Source organism: Sebastes fasciatus, chromosome 23 (assembly GCF_043250625.1).
Source record: "Sebastes fasciatus isolate fSebFas1 chromosome 23, fSebFas1.pri, whole genome shotgun sequence".
Lineage (NCBI taxonomy): Eukaryota > Metazoa > Chordata > Actinopteri > Perciformes > Sebastidae > Sebastes > Sebastes fasciatus.
Window position 1 is genome coordinate 2,077,849 of NC_133817.1, and position 22,824 is coordinate 2,100,672.

At 41.2% G+C, this 22,824-nt stretch overlaps 2 protein-coding genes across 2 annotated transcripts; both read left to right on the plus strand.

The window, feature by feature from the left end:
- The first annotated feature begins 3,882 nt into the window (after positions 1 to 3,882).
- Positions 3,883 to 9,397, plus strand: LOC141762351 (antigen WC1.1-like). Its single transcript, XM_074626433.1, has 4 exons — positions 3,883 to 3,928; positions 4,107 to 4,217; positions 6,168 to 6,485; positions 9,018 to 9,397. Exons 1-4 carry the CDS (start codon positions 3,883 to 3,885, stop codon positions 9,377 to 9,379), a joined length of 837 nt encoding a protein of 278 aa, XP_074482534.1. The 3' UTR covers positions 9,380 to 9,397.
- Positions 9,398 to 11,169: 1,772 nt separating this feature from the next.
- LOC141762352 (scavenger receptor cysteine-rich type 1 protein M160-like) lies at positions 11,170 to 21,789 on the plus strand. The gene is made up of 7 exons (XM_074626434.1): positions 11,170 to 11,197; positions 11,292 to 11,606; positions 11,700 to 11,981; positions 17,905 to 18,234; positions 19,141 to 19,223; positions 19,347 to 20,364; positions 21,017 to 21,789. Exons 1-6 carry the CDS (start codon positions 11,170 to 11,172, stop codon positions 19,449 to 19,451), a joined length of 1,143 nt encoding a protein of 380 aa, XP_074482535.1. The 3' UTR covers positions 19,452 to 20,364; positions 21,017 to 21,789.
- Positions 21,790 to 22,824: the final 1,035 nt, after the last annotated feature.

The following is a 22,824-nucleotide window of genomic DNA, read 5'->3' on the forward strand; positions in this document are numbered from 1 at the left end:
TAGTTCTTCTCTGGCTTATCGAGGGTGCGGCTATGGTAAGCAACAACACGCTCGCCCTCCGGGGTCAGCTGCGAGAGTACAGCGCCAAGGCCCGTGTCGCTGGCATCTGTGTCAAGGATAAATGGCAGCTCTGGGTCGGGTGCAACCAGCACCGGGTCTTTACATAAGGCCTGCTTCAGCTGGTGGAAGGCCGCATCCTGATCTGGTCCCCACTTGTAGGGTGTGTCCTTGCGCAGTAAGTTGAACATGGGCGCAGCCACAGTAGAGAATCCAGCCACAAACCGCCTGTAGTAGGACGCTAATCCTAAGAAGGATCTCAGCCGGTGGACATCAGTGGGGGTAGGCCAGTCTCGGACAGCCGCCACCTTGTCAGGCTCTGTCATAATGCCAGCTCCACTGACTCTGTGACCCAGAAAGGAGACCTCCCGCTGCAGAAGGCGGCACTTCCCGGGATGAAGCTTCAGGCCCGCACACTTGATCCGCTCCAGTACCTCTCCTAGGCTCTCGAGTGCAGCATCAAAACTGGGCCCATGGACAAGGAGATCATCGAGGTAGACGAGGCAGCGCTCGGGGGGCACACCAACAAGGACCTTTTCCATCAGCCTCTCGAATGTTGCTGGCGCGTTGCACAGCCCGAACGGCATGGTGGTGAACTGCCACAGGCCACGTCCCATGGTAAAGGCGGTCTTGGCCTTGTCCTCTGGAGCCATGGCCACCTGCCAATATCCACTCCGGAGGTCCAACGACGAAAACCATGCTGAGCCAGCCACATAGTCCAGAGACTCGTCTATCCGCGGCAGTGGATAGGAGTCTTTCACTGTTTTGTCATTCAGGGGTCGGAAGTCGACACAAAACCTCAATTTCCCATCCTTCCTAGGGGCCATAACGACTGGTGACACCCACGGACTTTCTGATGGCTCGATAATGCCAGCATCCTTCATCTCTTGTAGCATCTGGTTCGCTGCAGCTTGGCGGGCATAGGGAAGTCGCCTAGGCCGCTGGCGGATTGGCTGTGCATCCCCAGTATTGATGGAGTGCTGTACCAAGTGTGTGCGACCCACATCGTTTGGGTTGGTGGAGAAACTGTGTCGATACTCATGAAGGAGGTTCCAGAGCCTATGCTGCTGCTCCGAGTGCAGACCCTCACGATTCTTCTCCCACAGGTCTTTGACAGTCGTAATGGCCACTGACTCTTTCTCAGACATGGGGGCCACAGTTGCGGCCTGTACGACTGCAGGTAAATGTGGCTTGGTGTGAACCGCTGTGTCTGTGGTTGTGAGGTTGTCTTCGGACAGTGGCAAAAGGCTTTCTGTGAAAGGGGCCTCCCACTGAGGAGGTTCAGGAGAACATGGTGGGTCCCATTCCATTCCGTCGTCCCCAACTACCTTCTCAGTCATTTCAGGAATGAGGGAATCGTTCAGAAAGGGGATGGACGTCCCGTCCGGGAACGTAATGGTCCGTTTGTTGAAGTCCAGTACTGCCTTTGCACTACGCAGAAAGTCTAGTCCAATTAAACAGTCCTCTTTAACTTCGGCGACCCAGACTGGCTGGCAGACTGAATAGGCCCCCAATTGTATCTGTGCTTCACACCTCCCCAGCATGGGAGCTTCTCCCCCGGTGACTGTAATTAGCGGAAGATTGGTGGCTTGGGGCTGAGTTCCAGTCGGCAGGAGATCAGGGTGAAGGAGAGTTGCAGTCGAGCCTGTGTCGAGCAGGGCGTGAGTCAACCGACCATTAACCAAGGCGGGTACTCGGCAGCCATCAGTGTTGGATGTGTTAGGGGGGAAAAGGGCGTGAGTGACAGGGAGGTGGAGCGCTTTTATCACCGGTTGAGTGTCACAACCTGTGGGGAGTGAAGGGTGGCTCGGGTCGCTCCCCTCTAAACCGAGCCTCGAGCGTTTCCCGGCGCCGATGCACCCAAGGCGGAATCAGGGACTGGACAAAAGCGCCGTGAGTGGCCTCCCTGGTTGCACCTCCAGCAGATTTGGCTCCGTCGATCTTCTGGTGACATTGGTGGGCGTCCTGGGCCCATCGGCACGGAGGTTGGTCCAGGAAGCTGAAAGGCTTGAGTCTTGGGGCGTGTCGACACCTGTCTGGGGTGAGGCTCGAAACCCTCTATGAGGATGTCTTCCACTGCCAGTGCTTTCTCTAGAGCTGCTTCCAGGGTCTGAGGGTCAGCCAGCCGGATCTGTTGCCGTAATGGGAGGGGTAGAAGGCCACGAATGAATGCCTCCTTGGTTAGCACCAAGCGTGTTGCATCATCAAAATCAGGGAATCCTCTTTGGGCGAGGTAGCGCAGCTCTGCCGCAAACACTCCCAGCTTTTCTCCAGGTGCCCGCACTCGTTCGTTGAACCTCTGCCGCATCACAACTGCAGGGGTGGTGTTCCCAAAGCGTCTCTCCAGGGCCCTAGATATAGCTTGTGGGTTCTCCAGGTCGGCCACAGTCACATCCAGCAGTACTTTCCTAGCCTCACCCTCTAATGCCGAGATTAAATGGACAGCTCTCTTTTCAGGGGACCAGCCATTGGCTGTTGCTAGAAGACAGAATTGAGCCCAGTACGTCTCCCATGAAGTGAGTCCATCATAGCGCCCAACGCTCAGGAGGCTGTCTCTGAGGGATGGGGCCGGGGCCATTTCTTTAACACTCATCAAGGCCGTAGTAAGCGCAGTAGTCAGAGCAGGTATCAGGTCAACTGGCTGGTTGACGGCAGCAGGCGAAGTAACTGAAGCCGAGGTAAGGGAGCTACACTTGCCAAGTCTCCCCACAGGGTGGGTATCCACAGTGGCGCCCTCACCGGGAGGTTGGGTAGTTTTTGAACCCGGAACGTCAACAGGAACATTAGCGTCACGGATGTTAGCAACAGTAGTATACTCATCCTTGGCTCTGACAGTTTTGGTACGGGCTTGGTTGGTGCCCACATATGCATTATTTGTGTTAGCCGGGTTAGCATGGCTCTCTGACTCGAGAGGACTAGTCACACGACTCTTTGGTTCTCCTCCCATCCTGGACATAAGGCTGCCTCTAGAATTATTCAGGAAATGTCCAAAAGCACGCTCCATTGCAGTGCTCATTCTCTGCATAAAGCCTTCCTCAATTGTAGCTGTAATGTCTTTCTCTAACTCTGGGATAGACTTTGGTTGGCCACCTCTTTTACCTTCGGGAGCCGTCAGAGTGGTGACGTCATCGCTTTCTGATTGGCCGATGCGCGGTCTGCATGCGGCTGCATTGTTTACATTTGCTCCTCCAGAGCATGGTCCGGGATTTGCGGCCAACTGGAACGGACTGTTTTCCATCACAGCAGGGACGTCAGTCAGCAGTGTAGCGAGGTGAGTGAGTTATCTTCACCACTTTTCTCCTTACAACCGGGCCATCATCTGTTGGCTCTCTCATTGGTGTTTCCGGGGCGTAGAAGTCCGACTTTTCCATCTGTTCAGCCATCCCGTTCCTCCGGCGGTAGCTAGCGGTGGTAGCCAGCTGTAGTGCGGGGAGTGGGGGCGGGGAATCCCCCTTCTGACACCACTGTAGCGCTCGCGGCTCCGTAGCACGGCTAGCTAGCTAAATGATGAGGACAAGGTGGCTGAAGTTTAACCGGAGAACCGGGTTTTATTACCCTATGATACAGGCTAACCCCGGGGTTGGAAGAGTGCCCAAAACAACAAAAGGCTGGTAGCATAAACTAGCTAATCAGCTAAACTCCGTAACATACGTGGCGTGCTCCTGCTGCCCCTCCCCTCTTAATGAACCTGACCTATCCAGCTTAACTAGGGCAACATCTCCCCCCCATGAACTCCCCAAGTGTCTCTCCTATGTTAGTCCTGCAGGGTCGCTACATGGCATATTAAAACTAAATAAAGTGACATATTAACAGCTTTTATCTCACATGACCGACGGCCGGTCTCAAGGCACCGCGCCAGCGGCTCCGTCACGTCTCCACAAATATACTTAAAACAATACATATTTGTGTTTCTACAGGACTCCAGGCTGAAGAAAATCACAACTCAACAGGTAAATACAAAAAGAGAAATAAAGAAATAAAGTCAAGTCTCAGTTTAATCTTTTCTTAAATTCACCTCTTTTACTGATGACTCTCTTGTTTCTGTTCAGAGTCTTTCAGGTTGGTGGGAGGAGACAGTCGCTGTGCAGGAACACTGGAGCTGAAACATCAGGGAGACTGGAGACCAGTGGATGGCTATTACTGGACCCTGAAGGAAGCAGATGCTGTCTGCAGAGACTTGGACTGTGGCTCTGCTGTTTCTGTAGAACCGAGAAAGGAGTCCTCAGACAGATCTGTGTGGAGGATCTGGTCTGGCTGTGTTCAGTCTGGATCTGCTCTGAGGGAGTGTGCAACATCAGATTACTCTAACTCCATCCTGAATCTCACCTGCTCAGGTAAGCCCATCAGTGACATCATCTATGACATCATCTATGACAGTAATGTTTCCAGTATGTTCCTTCCTCCGTCACAGTGACAGTCGGTGGTTTCCATTGGACTGAACTGTAAAGTTATCCAGGACAATGACATCCTAAAGTGTAGAGAAGTGTATGGAGAGCTGTTTTAACATTTAATAAATCAGCTTGACTATCAAGAATCAACATTAGAGATATCTACAACTACATTCTGACTAGTCGTAATCACATTGTGACTAGTCAGAGTTCTTATTCCAGATATCTATAACCTCATTGTGACTAGTCAAAACGACATTTAGAGATATCTGTAATTCAGTTCTGACTATCCTAAATAACAGTTACAGATATCTCAAACCTCATTATGACCAGTCAGAATTAAATTGTAGATATCTGAAACTGGAGTTACGACTAGTCATAATTCAGTTGTGGATATCTGTAATGAGAAACCCCATACACATGAATGGTAAAAGTAGTTTTGATCATACTAGTCTAAATGTAAATACAGATATCTAGAATTAGAGTTATGACTAGTCTAAATGTAATTACAGATGTATATAATTAGAGTTATGACTAGTCTAAATGTAATTACAGATATATAGAATTAGAGTTATGACTAGTCTAAATGTAATTACAGATGTATAGAATTAGAGTTATGACTAGTCTAAACAGCGTTGCAGATATCTCTGATGAATCTCCTGTCCAGCTATTAAATGTTGAAACAGTTTGCCATAGAAGTGGGCTTGTTTCTGAAAGCTTCAAACTCTCCACAGACTGCTGAGCTTCACCTGACAGGACACACCTGTCTGTCTGGAGGCCTTTCCCATTTCACAGTTCCTACATCCTCCATTCCTTTCCTCGCCTCCTCTCCTCACGTCTTAGTCCCGCCCACCAGAGATGTGAGCTGAGGAGGCGAGGAAGAGACGCGAGGAGAGAGGAGTTGAGGCAACAGGCTTTTAACAAAATGAGCCCTCCTCTCCTCAGAGCCGTCATTTTAAAGCCACATCAATTAAATATGACATGTGGCCTCTTTGATACGTCACAGGTGTCTCTGTTCACATTTCTATTTCATCAATTTGTGTGTTATTTTAACTAAATTCTATATTCACCCACCAGCAGCTCATTTTATATGAATGTTCCCTTTAAACCAGAAGGCTGGATTTATTCTATTACATCAGGGCTGTGTATTGGAAAGAATCTGGTGATACGATACGTATCATGATACAGGGGTTACCATTCAGTATATCACCATATATTGTAATTCTTTTTTAATTTAATTTTAGGAAAACTGTCATAGTATAAAGAACACAACATCATATGCATAAAATCTGAGTAAAAAAAGTTACTTTTAATGCAATTAACATTTATCACAGTCCCTGTAACATCCAACATCATAGCACTACGTTGGCTAACACTTCATTTTACAGCTCCTCAACGTCCATGGTGATTAGGTGATAATAAGCAAGTAACCTATTTGATATTTCTTTGGAATTACTGCCAAATTACCCCAATATTTACCTCAAAATCTATCTAAGACTACTTTATTATAAACATTATTTACTAATTATCTGCTAAAATATCATGTAAAGGTTAAAATAGGGCCCTGAGGCTTGAGAAGAGGCTGTGTGCTGCTAGATAATCGATGGCAGGGACCGCTCTGAACTCCTCCAGTTGGAATCACTGAATTGTTGTTTCATGACATCTTTTTATTGAGTGTCTGGTGTCTTTTATCTCTCTCTATTTCATCTTCTATCATCTCTCCAGACTCTGTCAGGCTGGTGAATGGGACTAGTCTGTGCTCAGGCAGACTGGAGGTGAAGACTAACCCCTCTAACCAGTGGTGGTCCTCAGTGTGTGAAGCTGACTTTGACCAGCAGGATGCAGAGGTGGTCTGTAGGGAGCTTGGCTGTGGGGCTCCTTCAGTCCTCCAGGGGGCGCTCTATGGAGACGTGGAGGCTTCAATGTGGACCAAAGAGTTCCAGTGTGGAGGAACTGAGTCTGCTCTCCTGGACTGTAGAAGCTCAGGCTCAGATAGAAACACCTGCTCACCTGGCAAAGCTGTTGGACTCACCTGCTCAGGTAGAAGAGGAGCTGCAGCTCTGATCTGGTTCATTTCTGTTCTAATGAAACTCACTTTATTCTTTTACTGACGACTCTCTTGTTTCTGTTCAGAGCCTGATGATGTCAGGTTGGTGGGAGGAGACAGTCGCTGTGCAGGAACACTGGAGCTGAAACATCAGGGAGACTGGAGACCAGTGAGTGGCCGTTACTCTAGCTGGACCCTGAAGGAAGCAGATGCTGCCTGCAGAGAGTTGGACTGTGGCTCTGCTGTTTCTGTAGAAGAGAGAGAGGAGTCCTCATGGAGATCTGTGTGGAGGATCTGGTCTTACTGTGTTCAGTCTGGATCTGCTCTGAAGGAGTGTGCAACATCAGGTTCCTCTAACTCCATCCTGAATCTCACCTGCTCAGGTAAGCCCATCAGTGACATCATCTATGACATCATCTATGACAGTAATGTTTCCAGTATGTTCCTTCCTCCGTCACAGTGACAGTCGGTGGTTTCCATTGGACTGAACTGTAAAGTTATCCAGGACAATGACATCCTAAAGTGTAGAGAAGTGTATGGAGAGCTGTTTTAACATTTAATAGCTCAGCTTAACTATCAAGAATTAACATTAGAGATATCTACAACTACATTCTGACTAGTCGTAATCACATTGTGACTAGTCAGAGTTCTTATTCCAGATGTCTATAACCTCATTGTGACTAGTCAAAACGACATTTAGAGATATCTGTAATTCAGTTCTGACTATCCTCAATAACAGTTACAGATATCTCAAACCTCATTATGACCAGTCAGAATTAAATTGTAGATATCTGAAACTGGAGTTACGACTAGTCATAATTCAGTTGTGGATATCTGTAATGAGAAACCCCATACACATGAATGGTAAAAGTAGTTTTAATCATACTAGTCTAAATGTAATTACAGATGTATAGAGTTAGAGTTATGACTAGTCTAAATGTAATTACAGATATCTAGAATTAGAGTTATGACTAGTCTAAATGTAATTACAGATGTATAGAATTAGAGTTATGACTAGTCTAAACAGCGTTGCAGATATCTCTGATGAATCTCCTGTCCAGCTATTAAATGTTGAAACAGTTTGCCATAGAAGTGGGCTTGTTTCTGAAAGCTTCAAACTCTCCACAGACTGCTGAGCTTCACCTGACAGGACACACCTGTCTGTCTGGAGGCCTTTCCCATTTCACAGTTCCTACATCCTCCATTCCTTTCCTCGCCTCCTCTCCTCACGTCTTAGTCCCGCCCACCAGAGATGTGAGCTGAGGAGGCGAGGAAGAGACGCGAGGAGAGAGGAGTTGAGGCAACAGGCTTTTAACAAAATGAGCCCTCCTCTCCTCAGAGCCGTCATTTTAAAGCCACATCAATTAAATATGACATGTGGCCTCTTTGATACGTCACAGGTGTCTCTGTTCACATTTCTATTTCATCAATTTGTGTGTTATTTTAACTAAATTCTATATTCACCCACCAGCAGCTCATTTTATATGAATGTTCCCTTTAAACCAGAAGGCTGGATTTATTCTATTACATCAGGGCTGTGTATTGGAAAGAATCTGGTGATATGATGCGTATCATGATACAGGGGTTACCATTCAGTATATCACCATATATTGTAATTCTTTTAATTTAATTTTAGGAAAACTGTCTTAGTATAAAGAACACAACATCATATGCATAAAATCTGATTAAAAAAAGTTACTTTTAATGCAATTAGCATTTATCACAGTCCCTGTAACATCCAACATCATAGCACTACGTTGGCTAACACTTCATTTTACAGCTCCTCAACTTTCATGGTGATTAGGTGATAATAAGCAAGTAACCTATTTGATATTTCTTTGGAATTACTGCCAAATTACCCCAATATTTACCTCAAAATCTATCTAAGACTACTTTATTATAAACATTATTTACTAATTATCTGCTCAAATATCATGTAAAGGTTAAAATAGGGCCCTGAGGCTTGAGAAGAGGCTGTGTGCTGCTAGATAATCGATGGCAGGGACCGCTCTGAACTCCTCCAGTTGGAATCACTGAATTGTTGTTTCATGACATCTTTTTATTGAGTGTCTGGTGTCTTTTATCTCTCTCTATTTCATCTTCTATCATCTCTCCAGACTCTGTCAGGCTGGTGAATGGGACTAGTCTGTGCTCAGGCAGACTGGAGGTGAAGACTAACCCCTCTAACCAGTGGTGGTCCTCAGTGTGTGAAGCTGACTTTGACCAGCAGGATGCAGAGGTGGTCTGTAGGGAGCTTGGCTGTGGGGCTCCTTCAGTCCTCCAGGGGGCGCTCTATGGAGACGTGGAGGCTTCAATGTGGACCAAAGAGTTCCAGTGTGGAGGAACTGAGTCTGCTCTCCTGGACTGTAGAAGCTCAGGCTCAGATAGAAACACCTGCTCACCTGGCAAAGCTGTTGGACTCACCTGCTCAGGTAGAAGAGGAGCTGCAGCTCTGATCTGGTTCATTTCTGTTCTAATGAAACTCACTTTATTCTTTTACTGACGACTCTCTTGTTTCTGTTCAGAGCCTGTCAGGTTGGTGGGAGGAGACAGTCGCTGTGCAGGAACACTGGAGCTGAAACAGGGAGACTGGAGACCAGTGAGTGACTATGGCTGGACCCTGAAGGAAGCAGATGCTGTCTGCAGAGACTTGGACTGTGGCTCTGCTGTTTCTGTAGAACAGAGAGAGGAGTCCTCAGAGAGATCTGTGTTGTGGATCATGCCTGACTGTGTTCAGTCTGGATCTGCTCTGAGGGAGTGTGCAACATCAGGTTCCTCTAACTCCATCCTGAATCTGACCTGCTCAGGTAAGCCCATCAGTGACATCATCTATGACATCATCTATGACAGTAATGTTTCCAGTATGTTCCTTCCTCCGTCACAGTGACAGTCGGTGGTTTCCATTGGACTGAACTGTAAAGTTATCCAGGACAATGACATCCTAAAGTGTAGAGAAGTGTATGGAGAGCTGTTTTAACATTTAATAAATCAGCTTGACTATCAAGAATCAACATTAGAGATATCTACAACTACATTCTGACTAGTCGTAATCACATTGTGACTAGTCAGAGTTCTTATTCCAGATATCTATAACCTCATTGTGACTAGTCAAAACTACATTTAGAGATATCTGTAATTCAGTTCTGACTATCCTAAATAACAGTTACAGATATCTCAAACCTCATTATGACCAGTCAGAATTAAATTGTAGATATCTGAAACTGGAGTTACGACTAGTCATAATTCAGTTGTGGATATCTGTAATGAGAAACCCCATACACATGAATGGTAAAAGTAGTTTTGATCGTACTAGTCTAAATGTAATTACAGATATCTAGAATTAGAGTTATGACTAGTCTAAATGTAATTACAGATGTATAGAATTAGAGTTATGACTAGTCTAAATGTAATTACAGATATCTAGAATTAGAGTTATGACTAGTCTAAATGTAATTACAGATATCTAGAATTAGAGTTATGACTAGTCTAAATGTAATTACAGATATATAGAATTAGAGTTATGACTAGTCTAAATGTAATTACAGATGTATAGAATTAGAGTTATGACTAGTCTAAATGTAATTACAGATGTATAGAATTAGAGTTATGACTAGTCTAAATGTAATTACAGATATCTAGAATTAGAGTTACGACTAGTCTAAATGTAATTACAGATGTATAGAATTAGAGTTATGACTAGTCTAAACAGCGTTGCAGATATCTCTGATGAATCTCCTGTCCAGCTATTAAATGTTGAAACAGTTTGCCATAGAAGTGGGCTTGTTTCTGAAAGCTTCAAACTCTCCACAGACTGCTGAGCTTCACCTGACAGGACACACCTGTCTGTCTGGAGGCCTTTCCCATTTCACAGTTCCTACATCCTCCATTCCTTTCCTCGACTCCTCTCCTCACGTCTTAGTCCCGCCCACCAGAGATGTGAGCTGAGGAGGCGAGGAAGAGACGCGAGGAGAGAGGAGTTGAGGCAACAGGCTTTTAACAAAATGAGCCCTCCTCTCCTCAGAGCCGTCATTTTAAAGCCACATCAATTAAATATGACATGTGGCCTCTTTGATACGTCACAGGTGTCTCTGTTCACATTTCTATTTCATCAATTTGTGTGTTATTTTAACTAAATTCTATATTCACCCACCAGCAGCTCATTTTATATGAATGTTCCCTTTAAACCAGAAGGCTGGATTTATTCTATTACATCAGGGCTGTGTATTGGAAAGAATCTGGTGATACGATGCGTATCATGATACAGGGGTTACCATTCAGTATATCACCATATATTGTAATTCTTTTAATTTAATTTTAGGAAAACTGTCATAGTATAAAGAACACAACATCATATGCATCAAATCTGAGTAAAAAAAGTTACTTTTAATGCAATTAACATTTATCACAGTCCCTGTAACATCCAACATCATAGCACTACGTTGGCTAACACTTCATTTTACAGCTCCGCAACTTCCATGGTGATTAGGTGATAATAAGCAAGTAACCTATTTGATATTTCTTTGGAATTACTGCCAAATTACCCCAATATTTACCTCAAAATCTATCTAAGACTACTTTATTATAAACATTATTTACTAATTATCTGCTCAAATATCATGTAAAGGTTAAAATAGGGCCCTGAGGCTTGAGAAGAGGCTGTGTGCTGCTAGATAATCGATGGCAGGGACCGCTCTGAACTCCTCCAGTTGGAATCACTGAATTGTTGTTTCATGACATCTTTTTATTGAGTGTCTGGTGTCTTTTATCTCTCTCTATTTCATCTTCTATCATCTCTCCAGACTCTGTCAGGCTGGTGAATGGGACTAGTCTGTGCTCAGGCAGACTGGAGGTGAAGACTAACCCCTCTAACCAGTGGTGGTCCTCAGTGTGTGAAGCTGACTTTGACCAGCAGGATGCAGAGGTGGTCTGTAGGGAGCTTGGCTGTGGGGCTCCTTCAGTCCTCCAGGGGGCGCTCTATGGAGACGTGGAGGCTTCAATGTGGACCAAAGAGTTCCAGTGTGGAGGAACTGAGTCTGCTCTCCTGGACTGTAGAAGCTCAGGCTCAGATAGAAACACCTGCTCACCTGGCAAAGCTGTTGGACTCACCTGCTCAGGTAGAAGAGGAGCTGCAGCTCTGATCTGGTTCATTTCTGTTCTAATGAAACTCACTTTATTCTTTTACTGATGACTCTCTTGTTTCTGTTCAGAGCCTGTCAGGTTGGTGGGAGGAGACAGTCGCTGTGCAGGAACACTGGAGCTGAAACAGGGAGACTGGAGACCAGTGAGTGGCCGTTACTGGACCCTGAAGGAAGCAGCAGCTGTCTGCAGAGACTTGGACTGTGGCTCTGCTGTTTCTGTAGAAGAGAGAAAGGAGTCCTCAGTCAGATCTGTGTGGAGGATCAGGTCTGACTGTGTTCAGTCTGGATCTGCTCTGAGGGAGTGTGCAACATCAGATTACTCTGACTCCATCCTGAATCTCACCTGCTCAGGTAAGCCCATCAGTGACATCATCTATGACATCATCTATGACAGTAATGTCTCCAGTATGTTCCTTCCTCCGTCACAGTGACAGTCGGTGGTTTCCATTGGACTGAACTGTAAAGTTATCCAGGACAATGACATCCTAAAGTGTAGAGAAGTGTATGGAGAGCTGTTTTAACATTTAATAGCTCAGCTTGACTATCAAGAATTAACATTAGAGATATCTACAACTACATTCTGACTAGTCGTAATCACATTGTGACTAGTCAGAGTTCTTATTCCAGATATCTATAACCTCATTGTGACTAGTCAGAGTTCTTATTCCAGATATCTATAACCTCATTGTGACTAGTCAAAACTACATTTAGAGATATCTGTAATTCAGTTCTGACTATCCTCAATAACAGTTACAGATATCTCAAACCTCATTATGACCAGTCAGAATTAAATTGTAGATATCTGAAACTGGAGTTACGACTAGTCATAATTCAGTTGTGGATATCTGTAATGAGAAACCCCATACACATGAATGGTAAAAGTAGTTTTGATCGTACTAGTCTAAATGTAATTACAGATATCTATAATTAGAGTTACGACTAGTCTAAATGTAATTTACAGATGTATAGAATTAGAGTTATGACTAGTCTAAACAGCGTTGCAGATATCTAGAATTAGAGTTATGACTAGTCTAAATGTAATTACAGATGTATAGAATTAGAGTTATGACTAGTCTAAACAGCGTTGCAGATATCTCTGATGAATCTCCTGTCCAGCTATTAAATGTTGAAACAGTTTGCCATAGAAGTGGGCTTGTTTCTGAAAGCTTCAAACTCTCCACAGACTGCTGAGCTTCACCTGACAGGACACACCTGTCTGTCTGGAGGCCTTTCCCATTTCACAGTTCCTACATCCTCCATTCCTTTCCTCGCCTCCTCTCCTCACGTCTTAGTCCCGCCCACCAGAGATGTGAGCTGAGGAGGCGAGGAAGAGACGCGAGGAGAGAGGAGTTGAGGCAACAGGCTTTTAACAAAATGAGCCCTCCTCTCCTCAGAGCCGTCATTTTAAAGCCACATCAATTAAATATGACATGTGGCCTCTTTGATACGTCACAGGTGTCTCTGTTCACATTTCTATTTCATCAATTTGTGTGTTATTTTAACTAAATTCTATATTCACCCACCAGCAGCTCATTTTATATGAATGTTCCCTTTAAACCAGAAGGCTGGATTTATTCTATTACATCAGGGCTGTGTATTGGAAAGAATCTGGTGATACGATGCGTATCATGATACAGGGGTTACCATTCAGTATATCACCATATATTGTAATTCTTTTAATTTAATTTTAGGAAAACTGTCATAGTATAAAGAACACAACATCATATGCATAAAATCTGAGTAAAAAAAGTTACTTTTAATGCAATTAACATTTATCACAGTCCCTGTAACATCCAACATCATAGCACTACGTTGGCTAACACTTCATTTTACAGCTCCTCAACTTTCATGGTGATTAGGTGATAATAAGCAAGTAACCTATTTGATATTTCTTTGGAATTACTGCCAAATTACCCCAATATTTACCTCAAAATCTATCTAAGACTACTTTATTATAAACATTATTTATTAATTATCTGCTCAAATATCATGTAAAGGTTAAAATAGGGCCCTGAGGCTTGAGAAGAGGCTGTGTGCTGCTAGATAATCGATGGCAGGGACCGCTCTGAACTCCTCCAGTTGGAATCACTGAATTGTTGTTAATGACATCTTTTTATTGAGTGTCTGGTGTCTTTTATCTCTCTCTATTTCATCTTCTATCATCTCTCCAGACTCTGTCAGGCTGGTGAATGGGACTAGTCTGTGCTCAGGCAGACTGGAGGTGAAGACTAACCCCTCTAACCAGTGGTGGTCCTCAGTGTGTGAAGCTGACTTTGACCAGCAGGATGCAGAGGTGGTCTGTAGGGAGCTTGGCTGTGGGGCTCCTTCAGTCCTCCAGGGGGCGCTCTATGGAGACGTGGAGGCTTCAATGTGGACCAAAGAGTTCCAGTGTGGAGGAACTGAGTCTGCTCTCCTGGACTGTAGAAGCTCAGGCTCAGAGAGAAACACCTGCTCACCTGGCAAAGCTGTTGGACTCACCTGCTCAGGTAGAAGAGGAGCTGCAGCTCTGATCTGGTTCATTTCTGTTCTAATGAAACTCACTTTATTCTTTTACTGACGACTCTCTTGTTTCTGTTCAGAGCCTGATGATGTCAGGTTGGTGGGAGGAGACAGTCGCTGTGCAGGAACACTGGAGCTGAAACAGGGAGACTGGAGACCAGTGAGTGGCCGTTACTCTAGCTGGACCCTGAAGAAAGCAGCAGCTGTCTGCAGAGACTTGGACTGTGGCTCTGCTGTTTCTGTAGAAGAGAGAAAGGAGTCCTCAGACAGATCTGTGTGGTGGATCAGGTCTGACTGTGTTCAGTCTGGATCTGCTCTGAGGGAGTGTGCAACATCAGGTTCCTCTAAGTCCATCCTGAATCTCACCTGCTCAGGTAAGCCCATCAGTGACATCATCTATGACATCATCTATGACAGTAATGTTTCCAGTATGTTCCTTCCTCCGTCACAGTGACAGTCGGTGGTTTCCATTGGACTGAACTGTAAAGTTATCCAGGACAATGACATCCTAAAGTGTAGAGAAGTGTATGGAGAGCTGTTTTAACATTTAATAGCTCAGCTTGACTATCAAGAATTAACATTAGAGATATCTACAACTACATTCTGACTAGTCGTAATCACATTGTGACTAGTCAGAGTTCTTATTCCAGATATCTATAACCTCATTGTGACTAGTCAAAACTACATTTAGAGATATCTGTAATTCAGTTCTGACTATCCTAAATAACAGTTACAGATATCTCAAACCTCATTATGACCAGTCAGAATTAAATTGTAGATATCTGAAACTGGAGTTACGACTAGTCATAATTCAGTTGTGGATATCTGTAATGAGAAACCCCATACACATGAATGGTAAAAGTAGTTTTGATCATACTAGTCTAAATGTAAATACAGATATCTAGAATTAGAGTTATGACTAGTCTAAATGTAATTACAGACATATAGAATTAGAGTTATGACTAGTCTAAACAGCGTTGCAGATATCTCTGATGAATCTCTTGTCCAGCTATTAAATGTTGAAACAGTTTGCCATAGAAGTGGGCTTGTTTCTGAAAGCTTCAAACTCTCCACAGACTGCTGAGCTTCACCTGACAGGACACACCTGTCTGTCTGGAGGCCTTTTCCATTTCACAGTTCCTACATCCTCCATTCCTTTCCTCGCCTCCTCTCCTCGCGTCTTAGTCCCGCCCACCAGAGATGTGAGCTGAGGAGGCGAGGAAGAGACGCGAGGAGAGAGGAGTTGAGGCAACAGGCTTTTAACAAAATGAGCCCTCCTCTCCTCAGAGCCGTCATTTTAAAGCCACATCAATTAAATATGACATGTGGCCTCTTTGATACGTCACAGGTGTCTCTGTTCACATTTCTATTTCATCAATTTGTGTGTTATTTTAACTAAATTCTATATTCACCCACCAGCAGCTCATTTTATATGAATGTTCCCTTTAAACCAGAAGGCTGGATTTATTCTATTACATCAGGGCTGTGTATTGGAAAGAATCTGGTGATACGATGCGTATCATGATACAGGGGTTACCATTCAGTATATCACCATATATTGTAATTCTTTTAATTTAATTTTAGGAAAACTGTCTTAGTATAAAGAACACAACATCATATGCATAAAATCTGAGTAAAAAAAGTTACTTTTAATGCAATTAACATTTATCACAGTCCCTGTAACATCCAACATCATAGCACTACGTTGGCTAACACTTCATTTTACAGCTCCTCAACTTTCATGGTGATTAGGTGATAATAAGCAAGTAACCTATTTGATATTTCTTTGGAATTACTGCCAAATTACCCCAATATTTACCTCAAAATCTATCTAAGACTACTTTATTATAAACATTATTTATTAATTATCTGCTCAAATATCATGTAAAGGTTAAAATAGGGCCCTGAGGCTTGAGAAGAGGCTGTGTGCTGCTAGATAATCGATGGCAGGGACCGCTCTGAACTCCTCCAGTTGGAATCACTGAATTGTTGTTTCATGACATCTTTTTATTGAGTGTCTGGTGTCTTTTATCTCTCTCTATTTCATCTTCTATCATCTCTCCAGACTCTGTCAGGCTGGTGAATGGGACTAGACTGTGCTCAGGCAGACTGGAGGTGAAGACTAACCCCTCTAACCAGTGGTGGTCCTCAGTGTGTGAAGCTGACTTTGACCAGCAGGATGCAGAGGTGGTCTGTAGGGAGCTTGGCTGTGGGGCTCCTTCAGTCCTCCAGGGGGCGCTCTATGGAGACGTGGAGGCTTCAATGTGGACCAAAGAGTTCCAGTGTGGAGGAACTGAGTCTGCTCTCCTGGACTGTAGAAGCTCAGGCTCAGAGAGAAACACCTGCTCACCTGGCAAAGCTGTTGGACTCACCTGCTCAGGTAGAAGAGGAGCTGCAGCTCTGATCTGGTTCATTTCTGTTCTAATGAAACTCACTTTATTCTTTTACTGACGACTCTCTTGTTTCTGTTCAGAGCCTGATGATGTCAGGTTGGTGGGAGGAGACAGTCGCTGTGCAGGAACACTGGAGCTGAAACAGGGAGACTGGAGACCAGTGAGTGGCTATTACTCTGGCTGGACCCTGAAGGAAGCAGCAGCTGTCTGCAGAGACTTGGACTGTGGCTCTGCTGTTTCTGTAGAAGAGAGAAAGGAGTCCTCAGACAGATCTGTGTGGTGGATCAGGTCTGACTGTGTTCAGTCTGGATCTGCTCTGAGGGAGTGTGCAACATCAGGTTCCTCTAAGTCCATCCTGAATCTCACCTGCTCAGGTAAGCCCATCAGTGACATCATCTATGACATCATCTATGACAGTAATGTTTCCAGTATGTTCCTTCCTCCGTCACAGTGACAGTCGGTGGTTTCCATTGGACTGAACTGTAAAGTTATCCAGGACAATGACATCCTAAAGTGTAGAGAAGTGTATGGAGAGCTGTTTTAACATTTAATAGCTCAGCTTGACTATCAAGAATTAACATTAGAGATATCTACAACTACATTCTGACTAGTCGTAATCACATTGTGACTAGTCAGAGTTCTTATTCCAGATATCTATAACCTCATTGTGACTAGTCAAAACTACATTTAGAGATATCTGTAATTCAGTTCTGACTATCCTAAATAACAGTTACAGATATCTCAAACCTCATTATGACCAGTCAGAATTAAATTGTAGATATCTGAAACTGGAGTTACGACTAGTCATAATTCAGTTGTGGATATCTGTAATGAGAAACCCCATACACATGAATGGTAAAAGTAGTTTTGATCGTACTAGTCTAAATGTAATTACAGATGTATAGAATTAGAGTTATGACTAGTCTAAATGTAATTACAGATGTATAGAATTAGAGTTATGACTAGTCTAAACAGCGTTGCAGATGTCTATAACTACATTCTGACTAGTCAGTTCTTATTCCAGTAATCTATAACCTCCAAATGAGTTCAAATGATAGTTAGAGATATCTGTAATTCAGTTCTGACTATCCTAAATAACAGTTACAGATAAACGTTTAAAGGGAAACGGCGGTGCATTGAACACTCTGTTGTGCTACGCGAATGCACTGCCTTTATAATACGGCGGGGTTCGTGCACGTCGCGGCTGATTGGGTAACACCTCTGACACACCCACCAAATGAGAGGAAACGCACCTCAAAGCCTGTTGTGCACCATTTCCAGGAAACACGCCGTTCAACCCAGAAACCGTAGCAAACCAGTGCACGCTGTTTTCAGACTGAACGTGCTCCGGCTCTCAGCCAATCATCTCTTTGTGTTTACAGACCTGCTGCTTCAGCCCAACATCTCTGGGTCCTCCTCCGTGGACCGGGTCTCCGAGGCCCAGCAGCAGGGGTTTCACGTGCTCAGGGACTCCACCTTCACCATCAGCTGCTCCGTCCAGCCACAGTACCCAGGAGGTTCCTTCCATCTCACCTTCACCTCCTCCACCTCAGCACTCAACTACACCCAGCCAGCTGTCAATCACTCCGCCCACTTCCTGTTTCCTGCTGCAGAGCCCGCCCACCAAGGAAGCTACAGATGTGTTTATCACGTCTATGTTTTTTCTCACGACTTCTTCTCTGAGAGCCGTCTGATCTCTCTCACCGTCGCAGGTAAGCTGACTGTTTACATGCAGGTTTGGAAAATGTGGAAATGATCAGCTGACAACAGAGAAGCTTTCATTCTGTAATCAAGGATTGGGCTTATTTTAATAATTAAGGACTTTGATTATTTCATAAGAAGTTTACTTAATTTTGTATTTTAATATTTTCTTTTTTCATAAGAATTTAACTTAATTTTGTAATTAAGGAATTTACATAATTTTGTCATTATGAATTTTGCTTATTTTTTATAATTAAGGATTTTACTTAATTTGTAATGAAGGAATTTTTTTTATTTCATTATAATTTTCCTATCTTTGTATTTAAGAAGTTTGATGAATTTTGTCGGAGCCTTCAGAGATCATAGGGATTAAAACATGAATAAAAGTTAGAGGTTTATTCTACGTGGAGATGACGTCACTTTAGGACGTCTGCTCACAACCGATTACAGAGAGAGATGTAGTACTAGTAGTTCATTTAAGTAGTACTAGTAGTACTTCATCAAAGTACTTTAAGGGTTATGACATGTTCAGTCATAATAAGTCTGTGCATGTTGTTGTTTGTGGAATGACACTGTGACTACTGTCATTGTGTTCCACATGTCATATAGTAACCACACTTGTACAAAGTGGATGAATGTCAACAGCAAACAGTCTGCTGGAGGACGGAGCATGTTTGGTTGTAAACATATAAAAGTCTCACTAAAGTCACGTCAGTTGTATTTCTACAGATTAATCTCAGAGGACTTTCTAATCTGTCCAACAAAGAACAGTCTCCGTCCTCAGAGCCTGGATTCACATAAAGAGGATTGAAGAAGTGCTTTTAGATTTCAGGTCACTACAGTTTGTGTTTAATGGGAGCTGTTGGACTCATGATGTCATGTGATGTGATGTGATGACTGTCCATGTGTTTGATCAGATCTAAGGCCTTTCATCATCAGAGCGATCGTCCTGCCGCTGATTCTGCTGTTGGCGAACATTGGCCTTTACTTCTACTATAAGGTACTGACACACGTCTGTTGTTCAGACCGCTGACTGACATGAAGCACTCAGTCTGTGTTTATTGAAGTGAAGAGAGAGGAGTGATGCAGGAAGTCACATCTGTGTGCTGTCATGTGTCTCCAGGGCAAGAGGGGGCAGAGGCCGAGCAGACGGGAGAAGGCTGAGCCGGATTATTATAACCTGGGTGTTCCTGCAGCTGAAGAGGAAGGAGCTCAGGGAGCAGAGTAGCACCTCCAAGGAGCTCATCTCACATCCAGATGGATTTATAACACACAACCCAGCAGCAGCTCATTTTAGACGCATGTTCCCTTTAAACAAGAAGGCTGCTTCTATTCTATTACATCATATACTATCATTTGTTTCACTCTCAACATGAAAACCAACAATGTGTTAGTCTCTTGTAGCCCATTGGTTCCTCCTGAAGATGTAAATCTCTAAAAACACCTCACAAACATAAAGTGTCATTGAAAACTAGACTTGAAAGCAGGAATACCGGAGTCCGACCCAGGCCGATCGGGAACAATGCTTTATATTAAATTAAGATAAATGTAGAACATTGATATATATCCTCTAAAGTCTGTATTACCTGTCAAATCTGAAGACAATTGAAGAATGAAATCCTGAGATCAGAGTAAAAACATGTCACAGAGCCACCGACTGTTGGATCTGTAGATCTGGAGCACATCCAGGGTTGGTGAAGCACATCTGCTGCCACGTTGACAATCTGTTGGTGTTTGTGATTCAAAAATATCTATAATGAATGAATGAATCAAAGTCATGTAGCCAGCAAACAAAGTAGAGGATTAAAAACCAGAGGCTGTTTTCACACCAGTTTCATCTGGTTAGTGACACATGAACTTTATGAGCTCACTTTAGCGCTCCCTTGTGGTTCACATGGCTCATTTATTGTTGTGAGCAGGACCACATTTAGCTTATAAAATAACCATAATAATACCATTGGGAGCAAAAATATAAGAGTATTAACAGCTTATAGTGTGATGAAGGAATTTTAGTATTTCATTAGAATTTAGCTTAATTTTGTACATAAGGAACATTTGTAATTGAAGATTTTACTTTTTGCTTATTTCATAAGAATTTCACTTAATGTTGTAATAAAGGATTTGATGATTTTTATTATTAAGTAATTTACTTATTTTTTTAAGAATTTTACTTAATTGTTTTAATTAAGGAATTTTCTTATTACATAAGTATTTTACTTAATTTTATTTCAGTAGAATTTGGCTAAATTCTGTAAATAAGGTGTTTACTTAATTTTGCACTTAAAGAATGTGCTTAATTTCTATGAATTTTACTTTTGTATTTAAGGAATTTACCAAATTTTGTACTTTGGGAATTTTGTTGATGTTGTACTTAACAAATTTACACAAATTTATAATTGAGGATTTTACTTTTATTACTTTTTTTCTAATGAAGGATTTTGCTCATTTCATAAGAATTTCACTTAATGCTGTAATATAGGATTTGATCTTTTTTATAATTAAGTAATTTACTTATTTTTTAAGAATTTGACTTAATTTCTTTAATTAAGGATTTTTTTATTATATAAAGATTTTACTTTATTTTATTTCAGTAGAATTTGGCTAATTTTTGTACATAAGGAGTTTACTTAATTTCGCACTTAAAGAATGTGCTTAATTTCTATGAATTTTACTTTTGCATTTAAGGAATTTATTGAATTTTGTACTCTAGGAATTGTCTTGATGTTGTACTTAACAAATTTACACAAATTTATAATTGAGGATTTTACTTTTACTACTTTATTTCTAATGAAGGATTTTGCTCATTTCATAAGAATTTCACTTAATGCTGTAATAAAGGATTTGATGATTTTTATTATTAAGTAATTTACTTATTTTTTTAAGAATTTTACTTAATTGTTTTAATTAAGGAATTTTCTTATTACATAAGTATTTTACTAAATTTTATTTCAGTAGAATTTGGCTAATTTCTGTAAATAAGGTGTTTACTTAATTTTGCACTTAAAGAATGTGCTTAATTTCTATGAATTTTACTTTTGTATTTAAGGAATTTACCAAATTTTTTACTTTGGGAATTTTGTTGATGTTGTACTTAACAAATTTACACAAATTTATAATTGAGGATTTTACTTTTATTACTTTTTTTCTAATGAAGAATTTTGCTTATTTCATAAGAATTTCACTTAATGCTGTAATACAGGATTTGATCTTTTTTATAATTAAGTAATTTACTTATTTTTTAAGAATTTTACTTAATTTCTTTAATTAAGGATTTTTTTTATTATATAAGAATTTTACTTTATTTTATTTCAGTAGAATTTGGCTAATTTTTGTACATAAGGAGTTTACTTAATTTCGCACTTAAAGAATGTGCTTAATTTCTATGAATTTTACTTTTGCATTGAAGGAATTTATTGAATTTTGTACTCTAGGAATTGTCTTGATGTTGTACTTAACAAATTTACACAAATTTATAATTGACGATTTTACTTTTACTACTTTATTTCTAATGAAGGATTTTGCTCATTTCATAAGAATTTCACTTAATGCTGTAATAAAGGATTTTGCAAATTTTCATGATTAAGTACTTATTTTTTAAGAATTTTACTTAATGCTGTAATAAAGGATTTGATGATTTTTATTATTAAGTAATTTACTTATTTTTTTAAGAATTTTACTTAATTGTTTTAATTAAGGGATTTTCTTATTACATACGAATTTTACTTAATTTTATTTCAGTAGAATTTGGCAAATTTTTGTACATAAGGAGTTTACTTAATTTTGCACTTAGAGAATGTGCTTAATTTCTATGAATTTTACTTACTTTTGCATTCAAGGAATTTATTTAATTTTTTTACTTTGGGAATTTTCTTGATGTTGAAACAAATTTACACAAATTTATAATTGAGGATTTTACTGTTACTACTTTTTTCTAATGAAGGATTTTGATAATTTCATAAGAATTTCACTTAATGCTGTAATATAGGATTTGATCTTTTTATAATTAAGTAATTTACTTATTTTTTAAGAATTTTACTTAATTTCTTTAATTAAGGATTTTTTTTTATTATATAAGAATTTTACTTTATTTTATTTCAGTAGAATTTGGCTAATTTTTGTACATAAGGAGTTTACTTAATTTCGCACTTAAAGAATGTGCTTAATTTCTATGAATTTTACTTTTGCATTTAAGGAATTTATTGAATTTTGTACTCTAGGAATTGTCTTGATGTTGTACTTAACAAATTTACACAAATTTATAATTGAGGATTTTACTTTTACTACTTTATTTCTAATGAAGGATTTTGCTCATTTCATAAGAATTTTACTTAATGCTGTAATAAAGGATTTGACGATTTTTATAATTAAGTAATTTACTTATTTTTTAAGAATCTTACTTAATTTTGTAATTAAGGTATTTTCTTATTACATAAGTATTTTAGTTTGAAGTATATGTATAAAGAAAATACAGAAATAAATAGGTGAACGGCTCATACAGTCATTACAGTAAGTAAGTTTGGGGAAATAAATAAGGAGTGAAATGCAAAAGGAAAATCGTGCAGGAATAAATAAATAAATAATATTGCAAAATAAATAAATAA